The sequence below is a fragment of the Paraphaeosphaeria sporulosa genome (genome assembly GCF_001642045.1).
Source record: "Paraphaeosphaeria sporulosa strain AP3s5-JAC2a unplaced genomic scaffold CC84scaffold_2, whole genome shotgun sequence".
NCBI classification, from domain to species: domain Eukaryota; kingdom Fungi; phylum Ascomycota; class Dothideomycetes; order Pleosporales; family Didymosphaeriaceae; genus Paraphaeosphaeria; species Paraphaeosphaeria sporulosa.
The window spans coordinates 715,408-736,075 of NW_017253361.1; the positions used below are offsets into that span (position 1 = coordinate 715,408).

Genomic DNA, 20,668 nt, shown 5'->3' on the forward strand with positions numbered 1-20,668 from the left:
GCGGGTCAGGGCCGCGCTGTGCGTTGACGTAGCGGCGTGGCTTGTTGGCTGCAGATTTTTTTCAACTGCGGGTGCACATATTGTGGAGCATGGGCTGTGTTGGAGTGGGCGAGTGGCGACTGCGACGTCGACGTGCGACACTGAGTAATGGGGGTGTGGGGCCCCGGATTTGTGCACTCCGCGGTGAGGGATGGTCGCGGACCGGCTCGGGTACTTAGATGAATTTGCTGGTCCCTGCAGGAGGGGAGGCGTGGGTGAAGACTTACTGTGTACTGTAAGTGTGAGGAGCAGGATAGGAATGTCATGTTAGGGAGGGTAGGGCGTGGACTTGTCAGATTGAGATGTCTAGGCCACACTGATTGTCGGGCTGATTGTTTAATCTAGCTTCCATTTGATGAACTTCATCGGTGTGCTAGAGTCCGATGGCTGGCTTTGTGCCATCGGGTGAGTGCGAAAGGTATACCGGTGTATATCGTGCATACATCGGTGTCCGTACGGGGAGCTCCAATTCCCGTAATGAGTACTTCATGCTAAGAATTGCGCTGCCGACACATGGATTTACGATACAAAAATCTACTTCGACTACGCTTTACTCACCACATTCGGGTACTATAAAATACACAAGAGTGTCCGTGCTGGTGGAGAGACTGTTGATAGTAAATACATAGAGGCGCATAGACCAGTGAATGGCTCGACAATCATGAGCATGGGGCAATACTGTTGCTCACGAAGCTTATGCAAACTGCAAGCTAAAGGCATTTCTCGAAGCTATGCAACTGTAAATAACAGGGCGTAACAGTGCATTGCGTGCAATTCTGGAGAGTGGGCATGGGGTACGGTGGCTCCTTTCTGTTCCAAGCCAGTGTACTTACAGCTTTCTAAAGGCATGATCTAGGGTGATCAGATTGGCCGTCAACACTGTTTACGAGATTGGCAACTTCAAGCGGATTATATCAGGTCATAGTTGTGTTCACATTATGCTTTTCATGTGCTGCTTATGTGTTTGTGGCTCTGATTTGGACTTGTAACATTACTGAGTAGCGACTCAAGCCGAAGGCTACTCATTGGTAAACGACAGAGCAAGGGACGCCTTACGTAGTCGATGTTCATGTACTAGGGGAGTTCGAACTAGTTATTTCCGCCATCGGGTTTCATCTGATATAGGCAAACAATTGAATATTTACTTGTCGTGTCACTAAGCAACTGATTACGGCGTTCAAAATAGTAAACTACCTGTGCAGAGGGCTTTGAATTCAATTAGGAATGCTCGAATGAATATCTCCCATGTCTTGAAACTCAATGGTTCTAATCAGAGAGGTGTCATGTTCAAGATTCTATGCTACCGCCAACAACGTTCAACAATGGCAACTTTTCAACCCCGTCATGGGGCCATGCAAGTATTTGCACCACTCTTGCTGTCATGAAACCCAATATACGTATCTCATTGTATGTCTGTGCCTCCCCTTTTTGACCAGTATAAGCCCACCTCGACAAAGACACTCGTATCAATCTTGATCAATGTAGACGCAAGGAACACGAAAACAGTGGCTTCGGTTGCAAGCAAAGTCAAACCAAAGCACTCGTGAAAAGATGGTGTTGCGACTGTATCGAACAATGTATTCCGACCGCTACTCCTTGCTGGTACTGGCGGGGATTGTGACGTTTGAATATGCGTGAGGAACCCTGAGGACCTGTCGAGTACTCGAGTACTAAATACTCTCAGCACTAAAGATAGCCATAAACCTCTATATACTGTCAAGACTCCGCACACACGGAAGACAGACTCCCTATCAGGACAGATTGCCGCAATACCTATCCCGAACGACAAACACATACAACATTATGTGGATCGCTATCAACTGCATGAGAAGCCATAGCTTACAAGCCAGGCAATCGTTAGTTAAATGCTTTGGCAGTTACGCAAAGCCGGTGGTGGAGAGGCAATGCTCCAACCCAAGCCGCTCGTCCTTACAATCGCGCCGCAAATCTGCTATGCTCTCCAGGCTCTTCGAGACATAAGCCCGTCGTTATTCCACGAGGGTCTCTGTCATAGCATAATTATGTTTGATCTAATGTCCGCGATGATAAAGAGTCCCTACTGTTGTGGTGATTGACTTTGCATGCGCTGTATCTCACAAGGCATTCCCCGGCATCGACTTGGACCTTTCCTCATTTTACCGTTTCATTGGCGATCTGACAGGCTGGGATTATTATCCAGGCTCGGGACAGGGTTCGAAGTGGGATGCCTTCGTGGGGTTTGTGGCATACAATAATAGCAGGTTCGAGAAACAACCATAGAGGGAGTTCCGCAAGCAATTTTGAAGTTTCGGTAGGGAGATATGGATGGAACATCGTAAGGTGATGTCGGATCGAAGATCGACGTGCCATTTAACGACGCATCGAATATTATGATCCAGGCTCGTGCATTACACAGGCCACCGGAGATAAGATATGGTATGATGACAATCTACGACGGACCGAAACCTCTGTCAGTTTGAAGGGCATATCTTATGGAAGATTGTCATCGCATCGTGAAGGGCTTTATCTTCCGCTGCTTCCGCGGAATGGGAACACTTTTACTAACTCCATATGCCTAAGCTTGTCTACTCTAGTATTGTTGTCGAAGTACGTTGAAAATTTCGATACACATTTTGCGAAGCACTCTTGGGATCCTTTTGTAGCTGTAAAGAATATGGAACGGCAGTCTTCATTTCCCTTCCTTTTAGAGGATCCCAGTTCGTGATCAGGCAGAGTCCACAATCAGAAGACTCGTGCCGCGTGCTCAGTGTCTTTCTGTACAGTAGACGTTTTTTTTTCTGACTCAACCCCGTGTCCAAGAATACCGGTTGCACATACGTTAACGTATAGGTGTTGAGCTACACAGACTTTGCTAGCCTTATCAGATAAGTGACAATTTTGCATCGACCGTTCAAAGACAGGCAACCGCTTCTGAAGCTTTGAGTCGACGACACCTGCCAGCGTCCTTCAGCTCATAATTTTTGATACATACCTGACCAACCAGGAAAGTTCCTGCGCCGACGAAATGATATTTTAGTCCTTAGATTTCAGCTGCTGACAAGACCTGGTTTCCAGTCCACTTGAACCAGATCTGCTCCAGCACACCCTAGTTTTTTAGATCCCTTGCAAGCCCTTAAGCGCCTCGAGCCGCGGAGCCGTTGTTCTATCCTCCATCTCCGTGTCAAGTTCGCAGGCGGAGCCGGCCACAAATTCCCATTGGGCCGAACTTCGATTCCTCAAATCATGTGCTTCTGGGGTGCTGTGGACTGTGACGGGACACGTTTCCGGAGAAACGCGAAACAATTTCCGTCTTGAACGATTTCGCGGACTTCGACGATTGCGTCGGCAAGGTCAAAACGATACACAAGTGCAGTATCTTTGCAAGTCAGTAAGGTAGCTCGGCTACTGTGTGCGTTGAAGAGCACGTACTAATGCTACCAGTCTGATTTGGTCCGCCATGCCTTGGAATTGAAACTTTTTTGCGCTCCTTATCAGACATGTCCCTCATTCTCACGGTGATCTTTCGCCCGCCCACGAATTTCCGATCCAAGTCCTTCACCATTCTCTCCGCTTCTTCGACACCAGCAGCCAGAATTGTCGCGCGAAAGGGCCGCGTGAAGCGCGGGGTGACCGGGAAGTCGAACTCGGGTGAGATGTTGTAGCCTTGGAGAAGGTCAATGAAGTCTGACTGTCGCAATCGGGAAGGAAATTTTGCGATCTCAACAGGCGTCCATTCGAGCTGGATGGCGGCCGGAAGCTTTCGAAGAGCGCTTGTATCCCCAGGAATAATAATGGAAGCTGGGCGCTTCCTCGAGCGGAGGAGTGAGGACACAATGCGAGACAAATCTTTGATCGCCGGGACGACTCGCTTGGAGTGCGCGAAGTGGAAGTGAATGTGAATCGGTGTTTTGCACTTCAGTTCAGACCATGGATCTCGGGTGAACAGAGCGACCGTAGAACTTTCGTATGGAACAGATATACCGGTCACAACAACTCCAGGGCAGACACGCTAAGAAAGCTCAAGCCTACGCGTTCACTTTTCCGTGACCAGATCCAGCTGGATATTGCACACGAACACTAAACTAATTCCACGGCCTCGCCAAGAGTATTTTCGACACGTTAGGCGGTGAATGTCGCGTGCTCACGGGACACGCAAGAGCACAAATTCGGAAGGCACGCTACTCCGCACCGTATCCACCTTCCAGGCTTTCAGCTACTCACTACATTGTGCATCAGCATTAATGTGTATTCAGAACGTCTGAAATCAATACTAAGTCTTCATTAGATTACCATAATGTGGGAAAAAATGCTTGAGTAAATTCAGAATGTTCTCATGATGTTACTAGCTACTCGAGGCGATGTGGCTTCTTAGATATGTATGATGAAAGCAGGTATACATCGATAGAATCAAGTATCGTGCTCCGGGTCCACCCAGGTTGGTAACCCGCTGCCCTTCCTAATATGTGCTCCGAAGACGTGGATCAACGCAAATGCTGGAAGACAAAAGAAGAACACGATGATCCCCTGCCCGGCAAAAGTCCAGGCAAACCCAGCCTTGTCTACCCATGGTACAATGAAGAACGGACTTATGAACGCACTCAGGTTGAGATGCACAGAATAGAACGTGACGATAGACATTGCTTGCAAGGGGTAACAGTCAACAATGTAGGACGTTGTCACGGTGTTCCCCATTTGTACGCCAGCGCCAACTGTGAGATTGGTCAGTATCGTGTGGTTGCCAATTATGGAACATTAATACTTACATAACGCGGTGCCCACTTGACCGACCATCCAGTGGTAGTTACGCTCTACGCTGACACCCCATATGATAAGACCAACTGTTTGATATGTTAGTACAGTTTGGGAGACAAGTTCTTGTCGTGAGCTTACCACTTGTAAGCAGAATAGCAGGATATGCCAGCCAGAGCCTACTTTCGGCGGACCGGATACCATTGTTGGCTTTCGCAGCCTTCAACACAATTCGATCGCTGAGCGCTCCAGAGAAGAACAGTTCCGAGACTAAGCTTCCGATGATAAGACCGAGGAACAGTAGCCTGGTTTGGTGAGCTTGGTTACTTGATGTGTGAGTGAGAAAGCGTACCCTTGTGTCTGTGGCGAGTACTGCGCGTACGCAACCGGGAACATGGTCGTGACGGCAAGGATGAACCAGTACCAACCATAACAGAAGACCATCGTCGTGATAGTGACCGCCAAAAACTTGAACATCATCAAGAACCTGAGGAGCGAGTCCCATGGCTTAGGATGCTTCAAGGCTGGCACAGGCTTAATATTAAGAAAGGCAAGCTTCTTTGTCCTCATGTCCGCATCTTTTCTTGCCATGTTATCCACGTCACCGACAATCCCCCCCTTCTCACCATCATTTGTCTCGATAACAGCTCCGGGGTACTCTTGTGCGAGCATAAAGTTGCGAGGGTAGAGCGTCTCCGGAAGAAAGGCAATCTCTGCGACCAGAATTGCACCAAATAAAATCACACAAAGCCACTGGATCCAGGTGTGGCTTACAAGGCCGATGAAGCCTCCGATTAAAGGACCGACAAGTAGACCGAGATCGATAGCAAGCACCCACAGCCCCATCTTTTGACCACGCTGATGTTCGAAGAAAACGTCATTGAGAATTGCCAGGCCAACAGTTGCTGCTGGACTGACGCCGAATCCCTGGAAGAATCGAGCCGCCATATATCCTCCATAGGTAGGGGCCATCGCAGCTCCGATGCTGGCAGCCAGTGCGACAACGGTACCGGTGATGAAGACAATGCGTCGACCTATGATGTCTGCGAACGAGGACCAGAATAAGGGGCCAAGAGCGAGGCCAAGAGCTGGTATTGCAACAGTCCAATTAACCTCTTCGGCTGTGAGGTTGTATTGCTCTTGCAGTTGTGGAAACGAGGGAACCGTCGTGGTGGTGACATATGTGAACATGAAGTATCTTCAAGTGTTAGTATTGTTCGCTGACGAGCGTTGATGTAGATACTCACAGTGCCATGACTATTGCGAGCAAAGTGTGCTTCTGGAAGCTTGACCAATTCAGAGGATCCAAGGCATCATCCTGTACAGGATGCGGATGCAGTACGATGCCACCCTCTGAGAGAATAATTTCCCCTTGTGCTGAGTCTGCGGGGACTTGAGAAGGCGCCTCTAAACCTACATCTATCTTCTTCTCCATTTCGTCCATCACGTTGGTTGTCTGGCGTTGTGCGATATCACAGCTGTGAAGAAGACAAAGGAAGGACGAGGGCTATCAGATCCGGTCCGGTGGCAGGAATGGGAGATGAGGTACCATGATCGACGTGATGTCGAGAGATATAGTACCAGATTGCTCCAGACTGTACATAGCGAAAAGCTTAGTTCCGTTGTCCCCCACTGAGCTGACATCTACTCGATCACCACCAAAGATAAGAGTAAAACGTTAGTGCAACCGCACCAAGCACACGCCACATCTCTACCGACCCGTGTCGGTCTTGTAGTAATTCTGTAATTCTATGCATGATAAGAGCTGGAAAAATATTGTGGAGACCATAAGGATTTTTACATGTATGTTTCTGTGTATAAATTGCTACATTTGATTCCCGGACTTCTCTAGGATGCCATGCCGTAATTGTGTATATCCGGGGCTGGACAAAATTTAATTGCAACCATCGATAATAATTGTGAGTGTGTCCTGTTCTTAAGGGGAAACCGTGTATACAGAATATTGATCAGGCTGTGAAATCAGCAAAACACGTAAGTTAACCCCCCAGAAAAAACGAAATTGCGAAATCTTGCAGCGTCAACGTCCAAAAGCTTGTGGCTGTGGTTGCAGATTCTGTCCAATGAATGCGCAGTGTGTTATCAGTGATCACGTGGTTATGTACCAGGGCCGTTGAACCCAACCCAGCACTCCAGATCACTTTGGCCTGCATGTTGCCGATCGAACCCTTGTACCTTGCATCTAGCTTCGATATAGACGTCATTCCATACACCCGCTCATTGCTGCCGTCTTTTCTGACGATACTGTGGGAGAAGATAAGAGCGTCAATGGACGCAGCCGATATCGCCAGGCTGCGGAGCTTCGGACACATCTAAACCGAATTGAGCACAACGCCGTATCTAGAAATTCGAGAACAACAGAATTCTGAATCAATGAACCAGAACCCACAGCTGCAGCCATTGCAGTTCTGTGGCTCCTTTGGGGTTGGTACGGCCCCCAACCCCAGATTCCTCGCGTGGGCCCTGCTGATTGGCCCGATAACGATGCGGAGAGAAGGCGCAAGTGTTTAGCCCAGTAATTGCCTCGCAATACGCATAAAACGCGATAAGACACAATGATTTGTCCATTGTTCACGAGATATAAAAATTCCGATGGGGATGGGGATGGTACCAAGGTTACGTCATTTCGGATTTTCTACTGCTTTCACTACCTAGATTGCAGATTCCATCCTCCCGTGCCTGGGGAACCTCCGACAAGAGCATTCTCGCACGATGATCAAACATATGTTGGCCGATGATCTCATATTTCTTAATAAACATACCATAGTTATGGAGCTTCCGGAAACTCCAAGAGGCCCCACAATTATAATCGCCGCTTGGAAGACTGAACTTATGCAGGGCTAGATACGGGAGTCATAGCAGAAGGTAATCGGTCTTCAAGTCGTTTTGCCACACAGGAGACTATTGAGCCCCGAGCGTTATCCACCCCCTCGCTAAAAACAGCCAGCATTTGCGCAACCCAGAATCTACAACCCGCCCCTGGCGAGAAATACCGCACAGTGCAGATATGATCAAGGTTGTTCTTCGAGGTTCCAAATTATTCAACATGTTAAGAAAAAAGTAGTTACATGCATGATCACGTCTGGAAGACGTTCATGAGAGTTTGACCAAGCGTTCTATATCAAAGGTTGGGTGTGAAGACTCCACCGCAATGCATTCCATCAAGTTTAGTACTCTAATTCGCAGATCCACTCATGATTATGCCCATCGGTCAGAAATCAGGATAGAGACACAATAATATCTACAACCATTTTGAGATAATAGCTCCTGCACGCTGCCATCGCGATGTACCGAAAGTGCTCTTCTCCATTTACCCTAGTCATCCAAAGGTTCCTGATGAATTCGCCCCAGTGCGTTCTCCACCTCTTTGTCCCATCGACTCAACATGATGATCACCAGCTCTAACGTACCGACAATGTATAGCCCAGCACAATTCCCTATCCATAATCCGGCGAGTCCCCAACCATGGAAAGCGAGGTAGATGCCCGCTGGGAGACCAGCGCAATAGTACGCGATAACATTGACTAAAGCGCCAACCCACTGCTTTCCCATGCCTCTGAGTGCCCCACCACAAGAACCGTTCAATCCGTCGGCAATCTGAAACAGAGCGACAAACGGCATGACTTTGCTGACAAGCGCGACCACATCGTCGTCGTCATTGAAGATCCGTCCGAAAACGTTCTTTGTGCCCATGAGAGCCGCGAGGATAAGAGTTCCAAATAGCACAGACAGCGTTGCCGCACATAGTGATGCTCGCCGTGCGCCAGTAGCCTTTCGTGCTCCCAAGAGATTTCCTACTCGGCCACTAGCAGCCACACCAAGTCCGAAAGGAATAGTATTCATGACTTGGTCGGCCGTCATGATCACTGACTGTGCTGCCAGAGACAGCGTGCCTAGACGACCAGCCACCAGAGCCACAATCTCGAATGCCCACCATTCCGTACCGACATGTATGAAGCCGAGAAGCGCAAGCCTGGTAAACGGCCAGAGCTGTTGCAGTGCGCGACGCGGCGCAAGACCTCCCCAACACTCGTGTCCCTGTACGAAGGCGGCGTATGCGACGAGGAGTAGGAACGAGGCCCAGTAAGCGATGCCGGTAGCAATAGGCGCACCATATAGTCCAAAGTCGAAGGTATAGATGAACAAATAGTTCAGCAGCGCGTTGAGCGGCGAGGTTATCAAAAGGATATAGGTTCCAGGTCGGTGAAGCTCTGCATGGTTCGGTTAGAGCTTGCAAATATTGAGCCATTTCAGATATTACGCACCTTGTGCCTGCATGTACTTTTTCATTGCCTCAAACCATACATATCCCAGCCCTCCCGGAATCAAGAGCTGCAAGAACTTCGCACTTTGGATACAAATGTATTCTTCCTGTCCCAGAGCTCGGAAGAGATGCTCAGAGACTATCCAGACTATGGCGATAATAGCGTAGAATATGGACAGGACAAACAAGCCTCTCTGGAGCAGCACTCCCAGATCGTGCTTGTCTTTGGAGCCTGTGTAGCTACTCGAGGCGAGAGTATCCAGCGCTGTAGTACCTCCAAGCGCGACGAGCCACCCGGTTGCCATTGCAAACATGTAAGAGAAAGCAGCCGTCGCTAGAGCTTCCGGAGACAGCCGCCCAACAATCAAGACCGATATCGTCTGCAGACTGTTCTGCAACATGTAGGCGAGTATAACAGGAATGGACGCCTTGATTTGGATCCAGGACTCGGAAAGCCATGCTCGCCATTCTGGAACGTCTACATCGTCTGGATGCAGCTTCGGGAGCAACGAAGAGAATTCGCTCGGAGGTAGGTCCATTTCGGCGATGTAAGAAGGTTTCAAACGCAATCAAAATACTCTGCTTCTTTCCTTCATAAGATGTTGGGTACTTGTTCTCTATATTGTCACCGGTAGTAGTTCACTGTTCGGTCAGCAAAGTGGGACTGTCGAATCGCCCACTTCGGCTGACCAGGGCAAACGATTAATACTAGATATTACACAGACATCCGCCATCCTCATGCATGTACACATATCTTGAACCAATACCGGCAGCGATTGAAGAGGATTCGCGGCGCAAATCAGCGCAGGCGTGGAGTATGCACGATAAGGTAGTCGCCGTCGCGAGCTGCTGGGTGATTGTCGTGCCGGTGAGCACTACCTACATCGTACTTTATGATAGGCTTGGACCCTAGGAAGCATGGTCCGTATCGGAGGACGTTCTCGGCAAGATGCAGACAGTGCGTTCTGCGTTCCTGTTAGGGTACACGCTTTGCCGAAATAGGCTGCCAAGGCTCCTAGCTTGCACTTCAAGTGGTCGCGCTACTCAGACGTCAATGTCTTGTCCCGTCTACACAATTGTCCCCGCAACCAGCTGCATGCACCCGAGGAGATATTACAACCCTGATTCAAGACAGCTCCTGCATGTGCGCATAGAGCCAATGGCCTGCTGACTTCTTATCAAGTGGCCGGTGGTGGGGGGATTTTGGGTGATCCTGACACGGCAAGAGCTGTTCAAAGGGAGAGGGGCATCAGTGTCGTCATGGCCAGGTCGAGCTTCTGCAAGTTATGTTGACGAAGCTCCTGTTTAAGCAGTATCCTCGGTAGCTCGTCTACAGGGAGCTTGACAGCTGCCAATTGACCTCTTAAAGCTGGTCACCTCGCTCCAATTCTCAAAATATACGGCAAGTTTCGTCCCAAGTTCTGAATCATGTTTCCCAAGACTTCTCTCTACGCTGCTCTCGTAGCTACCGTGGCAGCACACGGTGTCCACGACGACCAATCGCCTATTCTGGGTCCTCACCAATCTCTGTGGTACAACACTCTACCGGGAGATGGCGGCACGCAGGTTGGATAAACCACTCTAGCTCCTACAGGTCAATTGACTGACTGAAGTTATCAGGCTGATTCAGTGTTCTCCGGAATCTCAACTTTTGGACGTCTGCCATACGTACAATGCTTGTCGCAAAGGGACGTGAAGTACGACCTTGCCTTCATTGGTGCTCCATTCGACATCGGTACGTCGTATCGTCCCGGTGCTCGCTTCGGACCCTCGGGTATCCGTCAAGGATCGCGTCGCCTGAACCTCTACGGAGGCTACAATGTACCCCTCAAGACCAACCCTTTCAACTCTTGGGCGACTGTGCTTGACTGCGGTGACATCCCAGTCACATCCTACGATCACGCGTACGCCCTTCAACAGATCGAACACGGTCACTACAACCTCCTCACTCGATCGCCGGCCACAGACGCGAACAAGAAAGGACCTTCTCTGCAAGGAAAGACTCTGCCGCGCATCATAACTCTTGGAGGCGACCACACCATCACCCTACCCTTGCTCCGTTCAATCAACCGCGCCTACGGACCGGTTTCCGTGATCCATTTTGATAGCCATTTGGACACATGTTAGTGCCACAGACTATGCAGAGTTCAGAGACATGAGCTAATACCGTCCAGGGAAACCTAAGGTCTTTGGCGGAGCCCCCACTGATATTGCCTCTATTAACCATGGAACTTACTTCTACCACGCAGCGCAAGAAGGTCTCCTGCGCAACGACAGTAACATCCACGCAGGCATCCGCACGACGCTCAGTGGACCCAGTGACTACGAGAACGATGGATACTGTGGTTTTGAGATCGTGGAGGCGTCGCAGGTGGACAAGATCGGCACAGCTGGCATCATCAAGAAGATCAGGGAGCGCGTGGGTACCGAGAAGCCCGTCTATCTGTCTCTGGACATTGATACTCTGGACCCGGCATGTGAGTTGCATCCATCTCGCGACCAGGGTGAGACCTACTGACACGCGCTGCAGTCGCACCGGCAACTGGGACACCCGAGACTGGGGGCTGGAGCACGCGCGAGCTACGTGAAATTATCCGAGGACTCAAGGGCCTCAACATCATCGCCGCAGACATCGTCGAGGTAGCGGTATGTACCCTAGCTCTTTTAGTCTTTTGTTCACCTCGCTGACGGTAATGCCTGTGTAGCCAGCATACGACACCAACGCTGAGCTCACCACAATGGCTGCCGCTGATGCTCTCTACGAGATCATGTCCCTCATGATTTTGAAGGGTCCTACCAGCAAGATGGTGGAACCAAGCCAGGAGGAACTATGAAGCTCGAGAAGAACACCAACTGACCTTGTACCAGACATGCCCGATCACAGGATCGAAGGACAAGGGCCACAGGAGCATTTCGATGGGTGAACACCCTATGCATCGGAAAGTCAAGGGATTTGACGCGATCGAAGAACAGCAGTGGGATCCTAGCTGTTATCAGAGGCTAGTAGTTGTGTGGATCGCAGTCGCGATGTATTGCGGGATAGTGCGCCAAATAACCTTATACAAGTGAAGCATCGTTGTCGAATTCACTAGTGCTCATCGAAGACCCCCTTCTGTGATAATTGCTACTCTTTCGAACTTGTTACCTCTTCTCAGGCCCCAAATTTGGCTGCTCGACCAGCTTGTGGTGTCTGGGATCCTTGAACCGTGGCCGGGAGCGCTCGTTGCCCAGACCACAATGTTGACGATGTATGCGATACAGCTCTAGGATAGGCACTCTTATCTAATCCCGCTGGCCTCCGGTTGTAGCGGCAGCATATGCATTACGAGACTCTGCTATGTGGGTGACGAGCAATGTTACTTTGCGGGCCGCTCAAGGTCAAAGCAGGTAGGTTTTGTGCCAGTCTAAGTCGCCTAGCCAACTATTTGTCGATGATGGTAGGATGCCTACGCAGTCTGGCAAACATGAGAGCTGGTAAAGCCTTCGGCTTCGCTAGTGAGGCTTATCATCATCGTCGTCCACTGCAGCAGATAGAAACATCGCAGCTATCCAAAGCGTGAGCAGAGCGCAAGATCAGAAGCTCAAGTACAGGGTGTGATCTCAAGGTAGGCGCCATGTGCGCGAAGCAATATCACGACTGTGTCTTATTATAGGATGCACAGGAAATAACTGAGGCTATAATGGTGGTGGTAGCGACTAGGGGAACGTAGATGTTGAGCCTTGCTCGTGGGAGTTGCGCTAGCTGACAAGGTATGAGGGCCTAAACCTCCCACCATCAACACGGCCTCGCGCGATGCAGCCCCGATAATGAATGATGCGAGACGTGGAACCTCAAACGCCCGAATACACTGCAATCCCAGCTGTAGCAGTCCTACTTTCTCAGATGATTTCAATGATCTTCTCGACCCAATCGTCAAGCTCGGTAAAGTCCTCTTCTTCGTCGGGATAGCTTGAAGTAGGCGATGCGTCACCCGAAGAGCCATGTGCAGAGTAAGGCGTGCCATGGAGTGGTAGCTGCGGTTGCGGGTGGGCATGTACGACGACATCTGTCATCGTCTCGTGAAGAGAAATTGTGGCGATTGGCAAGTCCAAAGTAGCGTCCAAGGGATATAGGGGCCGCCTGAACATAGCATTTCCTTCTTCATTCGAGTAGAATGTACCGACTCTGCGATACTGGCCTTGCTTTCCTGTGTCCGCTAACACAAGGCCCCGAATGCTGGTCTCCAGACTCATGCCCTCAGGTAGAAAGTGGTTTTCCAAGATTGGAAGCACATGTAGATCTGTCTCGGGAAATTGCTCCTCCTGGTCAAGGTCTATCCATGCAAGGCTTGGGTACCTTCTGTTTTCTAGGTGGACAATGTACTTAGACACTTCTACAGATTCGAGTTTCAGACCTTTTAATGTTTTGAGCCAACCGCGGATTATAATATGACCGGCACAGAGCTGCCCGGTAGGATCTTTTGTGATGGGAGTAGTTTTGCATTCGATGATCCGAATCATGTACGACTCATGTATTGGCGGATTTGTCTTCAGATTGAAAAAGAGAATTCCGCCAGAGATCGAAGCCCACTCCATCAAGTCAGCTGTGTTCCTAAAGCACTCGGACTAGGCAATCGTGGCGTAATAGCAGACAGGTGGTAACGGGATAAATACATACTGACCAACTGGGGGCGCTGTAGATGTTCGGTCGTGATTCGTATGTGGAGGCATCCACTGTAAGACTCCACTGGTCCATAACTACAGTCAGTGTCGGAAAGGCCATTGATTATTTTTTCCGTGCAAAAGTTTAAGTAGAGAGATTATGCGGGATTAACCCACCAAGAGAGCGGCTTCCAGTGCCATGCGCCACATGCCTGCCAAATACTCGTGTCGAATCATTGGCTGAAACTCTTTCGCCACAGCGGAAATCGCAACGATTTTATCTTGGAATTTGGTGATTGATCGGGCAGTATAAGCTTCCATCACAGAGTTCCAAAGTTCCAAAGCATTGAACCTGCTTTCTGAAGACGCTGTTGTTGAGCATGAACGAGTTGATTCAGAAGAAAGATTTCCTTGTGTCCGCCACCCCAAGCTCTCCATTTGGCTCTGGGTGACGCTGCTGAGCTCACCCACCCGCAAACCATAGGCGAGATCGGACCATTTGAAGTCTGACACTGACGACTCATTAATGATCCCGCGCGGGATGCGCTTGGGGTACATTTCGCAAGCGGCCTGGCACCATCAGCACGTACACATGACGCCACAGATATGAGTAGAAAGGGCTTACCAATTCACGACATTCCCACAGTAGTTGATTTTTACTACAGTGGATCACTCTGCACGAGAGGAACTGCTCTTGCAGCACCCACGCTCGCCGGTTCAATGGAGCATCCGCAACATCGTGCCCCCAAAAATACTGGGGAGTAATGTCATAGAGGTCCGAGGGAGAATTCAGCCCTTCAAGCTTGAGTGATTCGATTCGGACTCGCAACGGCTGCACAAGGACTGGATTTCTTTCAAAGAACAATCCATCGCGACCATCAGCAGCCGCAGTGGCAGCTATGTTGCACAAGGCATTTTTGTAGATGTCCCCCATACATGCTGCTTCGTGTGCCCAATCTTCTGTAGAGTCCTGGATAATGCACAAAGAGTCAATCCACAGGTATCTTACAGAAAGTCGTCGAGTGAGGCATATCGCTTCTTGGAAGGTTTTAGGCAATTCAGAGATCTCGATGTGCTCGCACATTGACTGGATGTTATGTGTCTGAAGTTGCTTGATTTGCAGTTCCCCCCAGCAATGGCTGAGAGTCATGTAAGATCTTCTCGGTGACAATGTTGTGGAAGGTTGAAGACGTAGTTGTGGGTTGTTACTAGACCCAACGTCAAGAACCCGAGTAGGGAGCCAATTTGTTTCCTCGTTGGTATTATTGCATTTGGAATGAGATGTAACGCACTCTAGTATCCAGGCAGACGCCAAAGCCCAGCATTGTTCGCTACCAGTATACGTTGAAGCTGCGCCCGCGGTCCGATCTTGACTAATCAGCTTGTGTGAACCCAGCTCTGACATGTAGACCCTTGCGGAAAAACGAATGGGATACTTAGACGCGTAGAAGGATCAGAAGTCTTACCTTTGGCCGGCATCACAATTAGGTTTCCCATGTGCGCTTCATGAATATCGGCATTTCCCCCAGATGGGCAGTATAACATATACATCCAGCACACGGTACCTTCCAATTTTCTCCAATGGTCCAGCCTATACATTAGCCTGGCTTCTTCAAGATGTCTCTGAGAGTGCCAAGTTGTTAGCTTCTCCATGTCAAAGTAGTCGTCGAAATATTCGCAAATTGTAGTGCACATTGGGCAACCATTCCGAGAAGATCCAAAAAGTAAGTCTTTTGACTGATATGGAAGATACTCATCCTCCTCGGTCGGAGTGGTGGTCGAAATGAGATTTTGGCAATTCTGGCAGAGCTTCGCATTGACGTCCATAGTGTACCGATAACCCAGTATGGTGCCAGGGGATCAATTTTTGACTGCAGAATTGACGGTTCAATTTGTGAGGTGTAGCTGTTATTGTGACAGAGACCCCCGTAGCCTCTCCTGTGTGCGATCTTAGTGCCGCAAAGATTGATGCTGCCCTGGCCGGGCTTAGTTGTTTTCGACCAAATAATCCTTGCTTAAGACGCATGCGTCTCAAAAGGCTTGAGTGAACTTCTCCTACCCTTCGGATGCGAGCGTAAGATATGATTACTCCCCCATGCTGCCTTGAACACGCGATTAAGCAGCACTTCGTTGGAGATGCTGTGATCTACCAAGGGGTTGTCGTTGTGGTGTGAAGTAGGTAAATTGAGGTAGAGCTCCAGAAGATGTCAGCATGCAAGGTGGGGTTCGCCAAGGAAGAGTGGGCGATCTTTCCGCCCCCGGGTCCCGTGGGCCAGCTTCCTCGCACGCGCTCCGTTCCTCCTTCCCACTCTGCCTAACCATAGGTGTCTTATTTTCATCGTACATGATGAAGATCAAACGCCAATCCGTCACCCTCTCACTGACAACACTTCTTTTGTGGTATTAGGCGTTGGTCCATATCATTTTATGCTCCTTGACAGGATACCACTGTCGTTCTCGCGTGAACAACCTGGCCATCCTCAAGATTCCACGAGACACTACCTTTGATAGTAAAGCTAAATCAATGTCAAAGACGTAGGCTCATTGCATGCTATTGTAAGTCACGGGTTAGTGCAGCACACGAACTCTATAGCTTCTGGAAATAATGAAGAACTGAGTACTGTAGGTTAACTACTCGTCGAAAGGTGGAACTTCATAGAAGCCTTTGCATGTTCCGTCCTATAGATTACCCGTCCTGCAATGTATGATTACTTGCGAAAATTCGCAAAGGGTCAGCCGTTGACGTGAAGGTGCCCCACTGGGCTGAGAAGTGAATTATCATATCCGAGATTCCCTAACCTGCAAGAGACGCAGCAGTGCCCGCATGAGTACTGAGGTTCCCACAGAATGTCGATCGATCACAACTGCCCATTCCACGTATCATCTGTACAATCTAATCCAAGCTCAGCCATGAATCATCAAGCACGAAGACAAACTGAGTTGCGCAAAACGCTATCATGATATTCGTATCTATCTCAAAAATATCGCCTCAATCGTACACACCAAAGCCAAGAAATGAAATGGGAGAACCCACGGGCTCTGATATAATTTTCCGTCATCAACCTCCTCCCCCCTTTGCCATCCTTCAATTCCCAGTCCAGTCATCCCTCAACTCATCAGCCAAACCTAGAAGTTATCATCTAGGCCCTGAAGCGACGAGTGATACTCCTCTTCGACTTAGCTGCACCGCCAAAGCCGAGCGCCGAGTTGAACAGGTCGGCAGTAGTGGCATCACGCGTACCCGCAGCCTGGACGAGCGCCTTCGCTCCATCGCATGCCGTGATGGCAGCGGCATTGGCGCCGCACACGTTGGTGAGCTGGTTGCAGAGCGCGTTGGTGATGATGTTGGGGTTGAGGGCGTCCTGCTGGCCGCCGACGGCGGTGGGGTCAGAGATCTGGAAAGTGCCCTCGGTGGCCTTGCGGCCAGGGCGTCCGAGCTTGAAGTCGATGGTGGGAGTACAAGTGCCGAAGTCTTCGGCGCCGGTGAGGACGGAGCCTCCAGCGGCAGCACCTGCATTTCCTGCGTTACCGTTGTTGGCGCCCTGGTTTGCATTGCCGTTGTTGGCGCCCTGGTTCGCGTTGCCGTTGTTGGCGCCCTGGTTCGCGTTGCCGTTGTTGGCGCCCTGGTTTGCTTTACCGTTGTTGGCGTTCTGGTTTGCGTTGCCACTGTTGGCAGCATTGCATGCAGCGGCACCAGAGTTACCAGCACCGGCATTTGCAGTTCCATTGTTCGCCGCGTTGTTTCCCGCGTTAGCGCCCTGGTTCGCGTTGTTGTTTCCAGCATTGGCATTGCCTGCGTTGGCATTGTTTCCAGCGTTGGCATTGCCCCCAGCGGCAGCGCCTCCAGCGGCAGCGCCTCCAGCAGCATTCTGAGAAGCGACGAGGTCTCCGAAACCGGCCTCGGAAAGAAGGTCGAACACACTCTTGCCAGCGGCGTTGAGTGGGGAGGCGGCAGAGCTCTTACTGAGTGCGGCTACTCCTCCAGTGGTGTCAACAGCCGGGTCGATGAGCGGGGTGATACCGCGGAGCTCCGGAGTAGCAGGGAGCGAGGCATCGCCGCAGACGTTCTGAATGTTTCCGTTGGCGAAGGGGTTGGTGTTCTTCTCCGCAGTGACCATGCCGATGGCAGCGGCGATGGCATCGGCTCCACCGCCGAGCTGAGCGACGATCTTATCAGCAGTCGCGAGCTGGTGGGTCGTTAGTACGTGGATAGTATTGGAGAATTTCGGAAACATACCTTGGCGCAAGAGTTGGCTGCACCGAGAAGGTCAGAGATGGCGCCTCCAGCAATGGTGGCGGCGGCACCAGGACTACCACCCTGGACGGCAGAGATGGCGGAGATGGGGACCTGTTCCTGGCCGAAGCGAGCCTCGACGTAGGCCACAATGGCCGAGATGAGAATGACCTTGGAAACCATTTCGTTATGATAAAAATAGACAATTTGAAGTGATATCAGAAGTGAAGGCTATCAAAAGGGAGACTAGCTCGTAAGTTGTGAATAAATGCCGACCGGGGCGAAGTGAATGGATAGTAGAAAGAAGGACTGGGTGAAGGAAAGACTGTAGTGATGAAGCTGTGGGCTGGTGAGTGGAGAGTTGGGAGTGCGGCAGCTGGCCAGCTTTATACAAGATGCGACGAACACACCCGCCGAACACCCACGATTGCCCAAGCCCACCCCATCCTGAATGACGACAAGACCAGATTACTCGTCGCAAGTGTGCGTCCTGATGCGCCGACACAAGGCAGCGATCCCCCACCCAAGACTCTGTGAAGTGAAAAAACTGCCCCAGGGAACAACGCTGCCACACAATCATGCGGTATACAGTATGGTGGGACGTATGATTTGCTGTCTGCGACCTCGCGTAGCCTTAGCTCCCGCTGTTAAGAGTTTGGAGGGGTTCCGACCGAACAGTGCGTTGTGAGCTTCCGAGGTTGGCGAAGCGTCAGCCGTGACCCGGGGTGTCGCAGTACTGTCTCACATGACAACGCTACACCTTGTAGACGTCCGATGCCGTCGTGACAACGGCTGGTCGAAGTTGTCAAACTTAATGCGTTCAGAGAATTTGCACCAGTAAGAAATCTCGCGCACTTCAAGAAACTTCGACTGTCCAGTCCATTCGACGAAGATCAAAACATCATGCGAAAGGCAAATAGAGGGTCAAGAACAATGCGGACTGGTATTGCGCAAGTAAAGGCGAGAACATGCTGTTATGGAGCGAAACAAATGCTGGGACAGGCAAAAATGCCCGATGATTGATAAAAGAGTAGAGGAGTGCTCTATAATGCTTCCAGAAACCTGGTTGGCGTCCGACCAAGATCGCCCGTCGCAGGTTGGCGCGTCCGTCCGTCCACTGAGCGAAGATCACCAGGTCCTTGCATAACCTTATGTTGGAGCAGACCCTTGGTCCCTCGGTGTATTGCTAGCCGCCTGTGCGCCATGCATCTGGACCTGCGCGGCACGATCGAACGCCCGTTGTAGCCCGGACCAACATCCGCCGCACTAAGTCTATTATGTCCTGTCTAGCTTCCTCCGCAGCAGCCTCGTCCTCTTCATGAGCTTCTTGTACTTGTGCTTCTTCATCTTCAATTTCCTCTGCCTCTTGACGCTGATGGCGAGCATATCGGGGTGTTGCAGATTGTCCCGGCTGCGGTTGTTCCTGTTATGCCGTTGGACCATACGGTCGTAGAACGGCTGGCGCACCTCGTAATGTTCAGGCTCGTTTTCGGCGCCAGGCATTTCGGTATCGAACATGGGTGCGCTATTGGCCGAGTAAACGTCTGCTGGATCGCGGAAAGGCATAGGAGGTGGCGGCGGTCTGAACGGAACCAGCTTGCGCGTGAGCTCGTCCAAAGTCATGTATGACTGGCCATCCAAGTGCCGCAGCTCAGCCTGTGATGCTTCCTCGGCAGGCGCTTGCTTCTCATAGGCACCCATAACTGCCTCCAGGTTCTGGATGCCTTTGGTGAGGGCTTGAATGTTGTCCACCGTGGTTTTCTTGGTGTACGAAGAACGTGGCGCGAAGATGGACTCGAACGAGGAGTTTGAGGCGACTGGCGGTATGAAGGTGTCCAAGGATATGGGACGGTGAAGCGAGAAGAAGGATGATAGTTTTACTTCTGCAGATACAGTTAGCTGGCGCAACCTTCAAAACAAGTTTCCCATGCGTACCAGACACTTCTACGTCGTTGGTAGGCAGCACATGCGGCACGTTGAGCGTCGGTGTCGGGGCCGCGGTTCTAGTCGCCTGCTTCTTCCTACGCCCTGTCTGCTTGCTTCCACTCTGCGTCATCTTCTCATTATTCTTCGTCGCCTCCTTCAGAGGAGTTTTCTCTGCGCTTGCAGGCGCCTGAGGCGCTGAGTTTGACCCATTCGAGCTGTCTGGAGGCGTCGATGCCTTGGACGACGATAAGCGCCGCTGGTGGCCGGGACGGGAGAAGGGTTTCTGGCCCGCGCCGAGAGCTGCTGGGCGGGCGAAGGCACACACCGAAGGCGGCGGCAAGGTGCTGGAAGAGCGGATGACTCTCCCAGCAGCAGAAGAGAACATGGCCAGCAGATAGATGCAGTGGTTGTTAATGTGTCGAAGCCGGCCTGCAGGTCGGCGCAAGGCGATGATCCTGCCGTGCCCAGCCCCGATGTTTTCCCGAAGGAGCCGCATTGGTCACGAGAATCAACCCGGGCCGCCCTCGGCGTAGTCACCAGGTCCCTTGTGCCTTAGGCATCAACTCTGGATTACATCGACCTTCTACTTCAAGTGTACCGTGGAAAAGTACATTGGGATAATTCGCTTGGACGGTCGTGTCCGGATCATGACGGGACTGGAAATGGGATTAAAAATTTCAAGCTTTATCAGTAACAAAGAAGGTGGTACACCGACACGTTATGTCGGTCAAAGTCAAACAACGGACAAATAGGCTCCTCGAACATGAAAGATTCACCTTGCAGTGTACTGCTCTCCCTGTATCCCATTTAAGACACAC

At 50.8% G+C, this 20,668-nt stretch overlaps 6 protein-coding genes across 6 annotated transcripts; 1 reads left to right on the forward strand and 5 right to left on the reverse strand.

The window, feature by feature from the left end:
- Positions 1-4,425: 4,425 nt before the first annotated feature.
- On the reverse strand, positions 4,426-6,202 carry CC84DRAFT_1082092 (major facilitator superfamily transporter; the record flags this gene model as incomplete). Its single annotated transcript, XM_018173964.1, has 5 exons — positions 4,426-4,727; positions 4,782-4,856; positions 4,909-5,072; positions 5,120-5,965; positions 6,015-6,202. 5 exons carry the CDS (start codon positions 6,200-6,202, stop codon positions 4,426-4,428), a joined length of 1,575 nt encoding a protein of 524 aa, XP_018039798.1.
- Positions 6,203-8,100: 1,898 nt separating this feature from the next.
- On the reverse strand, positions 8,101-9,588 carry CC84DRAFT_1234904 (MATE efflux family protein; the record flags this gene model as incomplete). Its single annotated transcript, XM_018183832.1, has 2 exons — positions 8,101-8,996; positions 9,051-9,588. The coding sequence occupies 2 exons, from the start codon at positions 9,586-9,588 to the stop codon at positions 8,101-8,103; spliced, it is 1,434 nt and encodes a 477-aa protein (XP_018039799.1).
- A 532-nt stretch (positions 9,589-10,120) lies between these two features.
- CC84DRAFT_1137086 (agmatinase 1) lies at positions 10,121-12,048 on the forward strand. The gene is made up of 5 exons (XM_018176132.1): positions 10,121-10,615; positions 10,670-11,171; positions 11,224-11,526; positions 11,580-11,695; positions 11,755-12,048. The coding sequence occupies exons 1-5, from the start codon at positions 10,478-10,480 to the stop codon at positions 11,881-11,883; spliced, it is 1,188 nt and encodes a 395-aa protein (XP_018039800.1). The 5' UTR covers positions 10,121-10,477; the 3' UTR covers positions 11,884-12,048.
- Positions 12,049-13,858: 1,810 nt separating this feature from the next.
- Positions 13,859-15,803, reverse strand: CC84DRAFT_1137089 (HET-domain-containing protein; the record flags this gene model as incomplete). The annotated part of the gene is made up of 5 exons (XM_018176133.1): positions 15,750-15,803; positions 15,157-15,666; positions 14,316-15,058; positions 14,158-14,260; positions 13,859-14,058 (listed from the first exon to the last, which is right to left on the reverse strand). The coding sequence occupies exons 2-5, from the start codon at positions 15,515-15,517 to the stop codon at positions 13,859-13,861; spliced, it is 1,407 nt and encodes a 468-aa protein (XP_018039801.1). The 5' UTR covers positions 15,518-15,666; positions 15,750-15,803.
- Positions 15,804-16,640: 837 nt separating this feature from the next.
- On the reverse strand, positions 16,641-18,257 carry CC84DRAFT_437048 (uncharacterized protein). Its single transcript, XM_018186268.1, has 2 exons — positions 17,928-18,257; positions 16,641-17,877 (listed from the first exon to the last, which is right to left on the reverse strand). Exons 1-2 carry the CDS (start codon positions 18,105-18,107, stop codon positions 16,831-16,833), a joined length of 1,227 nt encoding a protein of 408 aa, XP_018039802.1. The 5' UTR covers positions 18,108-18,257; the 3' UTR covers positions 16,641-16,830.
- A 942-nt stretch (positions 18,258-19,199) lies between these two features.
- Positions 19,200-20,235, reverse strand: CC84DRAFT_1212870 (uncharacterized protein; the record flags this gene model as incomplete). Its single annotated transcript, XM_018182486.1, has 2 exons — positions 19,200-19,807; positions 19,860-20,235. The coding sequence occupies 2 exons, from the start codon at positions 20,233-20,235 to the stop codon at positions 19,200-19,202; spliced, it is 984 nt and encodes a 327-aa protein (XP_018039803.1).
- Positions 20,236-20,668: the final 433 nt, after the last annotated feature.